This window comes from Microtus ochrogaster, chromosome 10 (assembly GCF_000317375.1).
Source record: "Microtus ochrogaster isolate Prairie Vole_2 chromosome 10, MicOch1.0, whole genome shotgun sequence".
In the NCBI taxonomy this organism is placed as follows: Eukaryota; Metazoa; Chordata; class Mammalia; order Rodentia; family Cricetidae; genus Microtus; species Microtus ochrogaster.
Genome location: NC_022016.1, coordinates 43,847,637 through 43,853,871, shown reverse-complemented (window position 1 = coordinate 43,853,871; position 6,235 = coordinate 43,847,637). Strand labels below are relative to the sequence as shown.

General features: G+C 53.8%; 1 protein-coding gene across 5 annotated transcripts in view; it reads right to left on the bottom strand.

The window, feature by feature from the left end:
• Positions 1-6,235, bottom strand: part of Crocc (ciliary rootlet coiled-coil, rootletin) — a 42,142-nt gene that overhangs the window by 28,441 nt on the left and 7,466 nt on the right. For 4 of the 5 annotated variants that reach the window (XM_026781857.1, XM_005352913.2, XM_026781854.1 and 1 more), the window contains 9 exons: positions 5,472-5,657; positions 5,304-5,387; positions 5,171-5,232; positions 4,926-5,091; positions 4,447-4,553; positions 1,918-2,154; positions 1,389-1,485; positions 819-902; positions 257-490 (listed from right to left, as the gene is read on the bottom strand). In XM_026781857.1, coding sequence (XP_026637658.1) covers positions 257-490; positions 819-902; positions 1,389-1,485; positions 1,918-2,154; positions 4,447-4,553; positions 4,926-5,091; positions 5,171-5,232; positions 5,304-5,387; positions 5,472-5,657 — 1,257 coding nt within the window. The remainder of the gene's footprint in view (positions 1-256; positions 491-818; positions 903-1,388; positions 1,486-1,917; positions 2,155-4,446; positions 4,554-4,925; positions 5,092-5,170; positions 5,233-5,303; positions 5,388-5,471; positions 5,658-6,235) is intronic. The other variant, XM_026781856.1, reaches the window with a different exon arrangement.

Sequence of the window (6,235 nt, the reverse complement as noted above, 5' to 3'; positions counted from 1 at the left end):
CAACCCCTCCTCTGGTTCCCAGACTTCCCTTGTCCTAGGCTCAGATTCTCTGTTCAGGATTTGTCTTAGTATCCTGGCCCCAAGCTTTATCTCCATTTCTGAGAGCTCCAGCCCCTTTTCTGAGGCACTCACAGCCATCCAGGCACTCCGGGCTCAGATTCTATCTAGAACCCTCCACCAGCAGTCGTTTCTCAGGGCCCCAGCCCCGCCCCCATAGTCCCTGGCTGTGTGAGGGATGCTCAGGCCCAATTTATACCTGGACCTGCAGCTGGCGTTTGTGCAGGGCGGAGTGGATCAGCGTGAGCATGGAGGAGTCGGAGCAGGCTGGGGACAGGCCTCTGCGCGGGGAACGACCTCGACCCGGGGAGGAGTGCCGTGGTGGGGTGGGGGTCCGTGGGCCAGAGAGCCCTCGCAGGCTGCCATCAGAGGTGTCTGCAGTGTGCCCTGAGCTGCTGAGCTGGACACCACTCTCTGTGTCGGATAGGGCAGCCTTGTGGGGAAGGAGAAAAGGGGAGTGGGGGGTTAACTAGTCACAGGCATAAGCGAAGCAATGTGACATTTCCCACATGTCCCTTCTCCCAAGAAGTCTTTCAGAGTCCACCTCTGCCACAGTGCAGCCCTCCATGCAAGGCCTACCATTCACTGTCCTCCAGTGTCCTCACAGTTCTCACAGGGGCTCCACAGGGCAAGGCTGGGTGAGCCAGCAGAAGTGACAGCAGCCAGGGTGAATAGGCCCCACCCACTTCCAGTACATCCCAAGGCTCCCAAGGGGTATGGCAGGGGCTCAGGACTGGCCACCCTTGTGGGCTGTAGCATACCTGTGCCAAGTCCCTCAGTGTCTGCTGCAGTCCCTCTCCATCCTCAGTGTCCAGGGCTGCCTGCTCCTGGACCCGCAGAGACTCCTAGCGACAAGAAAGGCTGGTCACAATTCTGATGAAGGATGAAGTCACTTCTTCCTGCCCCTCTGGAGTAGCAGTTATGGCCATACCCACAGGTCAGCTGCTCTCACTGAACAGATGAGGCCCAGAAAAGTACAGTGCCCTCTATTCACTAGTCACATGACCTAGTGAAGCGCCCAAACCCTGCTCCACAAAGGGGTGTGGAGCTCAGGCAGTGCCCTGGAGGTATGCTTCTGGTGGGGAGGCAGTGGCTTTCCCCTGGGAGCCTAAAAAGGGTCCAAGTCCTGACTCCCCACCTACTGAATTGGAGACCCCTGGGCTTTGGCTTCCTCGACTGTGTAATGGCTTGCTGCGGGAGGGTGGAAGGGCACAGAGATGGTGAATGTCACTGTGTAAAGCCTGGCATGCACTGTGAGGACAGCAGTCTGGATGAGACAGTCAACATGTCCCCAGCAGCCTGGCCTCAGCCAATAGCCATAGACTTCTCACCAGGGCCGCCAACTTATCAGAAAGAGTCCTGTTGACTTGATCCTTCTCTGTGTTCTGGTTCTGAAGTTGCTCCACAGACAGGGCCAGCTCTGTCACTCTGGAGGAAGGAGCAAAAGAGGTGAGTGGGGGAGCTGCCTCAGTTTCTCAAATTTACCAGCATATGTCCTCTGCGTTTCCCAAAACTGAACAAGGACCCTAGGATCCACCTCCCCAGGAATGGGACCTGGAGTAAGTCACTTCTTACCTGGGGGCCTCTGATTTCTCAGCTGCAAAATGGGAATGAGGGTGCAGCTGGCTGTATCTCATGAGAGAGCAGTGGGGGCAGGAGTTGCAGTCATTCAAGTCATCAGAGGTTTAACTGCCTATATGTCTAGACCCCAGTTCTCTGAACCTCAAACACAGTGTCTGGGAAGCCCAGCCAGGCTCACCTGGGGAAGGCCCAGCCCTGGTGAACACACTCCTCTCTGAGTCTCCAGGGGAACCCTCTGCAGGAAGGGAGTTGGTCACAGATGGGCCTGCTGCCACCCACCTGGCACTAAGGTCAGCCTTGTCCAGGTCACTCTGCACCTGCAGCTGGGCCAGGTCCTTCTCCCGGAGCAGCTTGGCCCGTAGCTGCTCCTCTAGTTGGGCCTGCAGCAGTGTTTGCTTCTCCAGAGCCGCCTCAGCCTGGCTCTCAGCCCGCTGAAGACTGGCACTCAGTCCCAGGCCCACCTCCTGGACAGCCCGGGATGTCCGGACTAGCTCCCCTCCCAGCTGCAATAGGTCCCTAGAAGAGAGCAGAATAAGGGGGTGTGGAGGTGGCTTCCAAGTACAAATCAAAACTACACTGGCACTATCTGTCACCATCAGATTATAGAAACAAAGTCACATTATGCCCAATATGGGTGAGGTTGTGGGGGAACTGGACATCCCCATACAGCTGATGAAGGGCAAGTGGGCAGAACCACAGGGGAAGGCAATTAGGAAAAGCCCTGAAAGGTATGAACACCTGGGTCCTTTGCACCTAAGAGTGCATCTTCCAGACTGGCTCATCCCAAGGCAATGACAGATGATTATGGTAGCATACCATGTGTGGAAATCCTGGAGATACCAAAACACCCATAAAAAGGGAGATCACGAGTAAATAAACGATGGGGAGTTCAGTCAGTGGATCCCACAGCCAAGTAAAACCAATAGGGAAGCTACTCCTGATGTGTACATCTCCCAGGAAAATGGTCAGATGAGGAAGGGTTCTTCCAAAGCAGCAAAGATAGCTGAGCAGTGGTGATGCACGCCTTTAATTCCAGCACTCGGGAGGCAGAGGCAGGCAGATCTCTGTGAGTTTGAGACGAGCCTGGTCTACAATTCAAGCTCAAGGCCACACAGGGCAATATAATGAGACCCTTTCTCAAATTAATTAAAAATAAGGCCCCAATGTGGGCTCGCTCACTCTCTGTATGAACTGCAGTACTGAGCATCTAACAGCAGAGGGCGGGGAGTGCCTCACAGAATTCTAGGTAACACAGTAGGTCAAGCATAGTATCAAACTTCTAATGCAGTTTTCATCCTGCCATTAAGCCAGAAATACCATCACAGGCTGCAGACACCTGCCCCAGGCCAAAGGGCCTCCTGTGGGGGAACACTGCACTCCTGGGGTCCCGGTCTTGCCAAGGAAATAGCAATCTGCAGCTCTAGCTGTGCAGGCTTATGAAACACGAGACAGCAAAAAGCTAGACTACAGGAATCCCTGAGGAAAGCCGGTCGTTCCTTGAACAAATAAGAGACTTAAGGATCCAAAAGAAGAAAAAAGTTTAGCCAGGTGTGGTAGCAACACAGACCTATATTCCTAGTACCAGGTAGAAAAAGATCCAAGTACTGGGCTGGGATCTTGGCTCAACTTATATGAGTGCTTGCTTAACACATGTAGAGCCCTAGGTTCAATCCCTAGCAACACATAAACCTGGCATGGTAGCACATGCCCGTAATTCTAGCATGCAAGTAGAAAGAGGAGGATCAGAAGTTCAAGGCCATCATCCTGTGCAGTGAGTTCCAGGATAGCCTGGGATACATGACTCTAAGAAAGAAAAAGGATTTAAAAAATTAAAAATCTGCTGGGCAGGGCTGGAGAGATGGCTCAGAGTTTAAGAGCACTGACTGTTCTGCCAGAGGTCCTGAGTTCAATTCCCAGCAACCACACGGTGGCTCACAGCCATCTATAATGAGATCTGGTGCCCTCTTCTGGCATACAGGCATACATGGAAGGAATGTTGTATACATAATAAATAAATAAATCTTAAAAAAAAAATCTGCTGGGCATAGTAATGCATGCCTTTAATCCCAGCACTCAGGAGGCAGAGGCAGCAGAATCTCTGAACTAGAGGCCAGCCAGAGTTGCATAATGAGATACTGTCTCAGGAAAAAAAAAAAAATTCACATTTTGTGAGTATCTGTGACTCCTAAGTCAAACAAACTATAAAGACAAAAAGGGAGGCAGGCTTCAAATCCAAACTCAGCTATGTTGAAGAATATTTGTTTACACTGTGTGAAGATGTGTCATTGTGAGTGGTCTCCAAAGGGCTGACTGGCCAGTTAGCTAGTCAGAAGAGAACAGGCGGGACTTCTGAGCAGAGAGAGGAACTCAGAATGAATTTAGGTACAGAGAGATGACAGCTAGACACTGAAGAAGTTGAACATATGGTATAGAGGAGAGGTAACCGTGCCACATGGCAGAATGTAGATTAACAGAAACAGGTTAATTTAAATTGTAAGAGCTAGTGGGACAAGCCTAAGCTAAAGGCCAAGCTTTCATAATTAATAAGAAGTCTCCATGTCATTCTTTGTGAGCAGTCCAACACCACGGCTACTCTGTGGTGTGTGACTTGGTTCCTCTGATCTCTGGTATGAGATGAGCAGGATAATTCCTGCCTCTGAGGGGTACTGAACACTAGATCACAGACGAGTGTAGTTCAGCTGAGCCCCAGCAAAGCTGACCACCTCTCTTCCTGCAAGCTGCCCCCTGCATCCCCAGAGGCAGCCCTTGGAAAGATGCATCCCATGCTCCCCAGGAGCCAGCCCTCACCTCTCTGTGCCCATCTTCACCTCGCTGACCAGCCGTCGGAGCCCCATGACCTGCCTCCAGAGGAGGAGCAGGCGGCTGTGCTCTCTGCTGAAGTAGGCGTTGAAGGACTATGGAGACAGATACAAGAGGCACTGGGGACACAGCTGCATTCCTGCCCCAGTGCCCCGCCAGCATGGCCTACAGAAGGACCAGAGTTTCCCCAAGGGACAGAGAGTACTCAGGGCCTGGACTGGCCTCCCAGTAGGCAGGGTCATGTGACCATGACCATGAGCTGGTCACTTAACTTTCCATATGACACAATGACAGCACCACACGTCATGAGAAATAGAAGAAACTGTGAACCTGGCCCAGGGCTTAAGTAAACAAAGCCAGCGCTCCCTTGATGACATTGACTACTGCTCTTGTGCTCACATGGTCAGGTACCCAGTCCCTCTGCAGGTCCCCCCACTGTCAAGCTATCCCGCTGGTACCCTTCTCACCTCTTCCTCGCGCCTCCATGCTGCCTCCCTCTGCTCCAGCTCCTTGCAGCTGCGGGTCCAGTCACTGGTCACTTTGCGAATGTCCTCGCTCAGACTCTGATTGGCCAAGTTTGCCTGGTCCAGCTGCTCTCTCAGCATGGCATTCACCTGGGCCAGGCTGGCACTTCTGGGAGAGGCATATGGGGGTCAGTGAGCACTTGCTCACTTGTCCAGGAGGCCACCCATTGACTGTGCCCCACCCTCACCTCTGCTGCTCCTCCTCCAGGCGCAGAAGGGCGCTGTCCAGGTCCTGGCTGTGTTCTGTGTCCTAGGTGAGGAAGAGAGGAGTAAGGACAGGCAGGAGGAGGGAGGCCTGTGCCTGCCCCACCTGGCACCCACCCTCTGACGCTGCTGCTCCAGCTCAGTGGACTTCTCCAGCAGCTGCTTCTCCAGCTCTGAGCACTGTTTCTTATACTGCAGAATCTGGCAACGAGCAGGAAGCCGTGTGAGCCCAGGGATGAGGGCTGAGTGAAGAAGAGGGCAGGGATGGGGGTGGGCAGCCCTGACCTTGGCCTGCAGCCGCTGCACTAGCTGAGCTTGCCGCTGCTGGCCCTCCTGGTAGGCCTGCAGCTTGCGCCGGTAGGAGGCCTGCTCCTCCTGCAGCTGCCTCCGCAGCTCCACGCTCTGCCGCACCAGCCCCTTGGGCTCCTGGGCCTCCAGCTCCCCAGTCTCCAGCCGCACAGCCTGCTCCAGCTGCAGGGAAGGGCCCTGGGTGAGAGTCCTGTGCTTCAAGCAGGCCCAGGCCTCTTCAGGAGACACCAGCCTGGGCTCAGACCACAATGCCTTGCAAGTTGATAGCACTCCAAGGAGCAGTCACAAGCAGGTATAGCCAGGATGTAGTACACATGTGCATGATACATGAGCATACAGATGGGAGTTTGCATGAGCATACAGATGTAGCAGGAATGGACACACAGACAGGGCAATGTATAGGCACACAGAGCATGGCACGTAGATGGGGGATTCCTGAACACACAGGGCAGGAATGGGCTGGTGTTGGCACACAGATGGGACAAGCTTGGACACCTACAGCAGAAATGGAGATGGGGCATGCTTGGACACTTAAAACAGGGCAGACATGGGCACACAGATAGGACATGCTTAGACACAAAGGGCAGGCATGAACACATAGATGGGACATGCTTAGACACAAAGGGCAGGCATGGGCACTCAGATGGAGCAGGCTTGGACACTCAGACAGGGCAGGCATGGGCACTCAGATGGGACATGCTTGGACACTCAGACAGGGCAGGCATGGGCACTCAGATGGG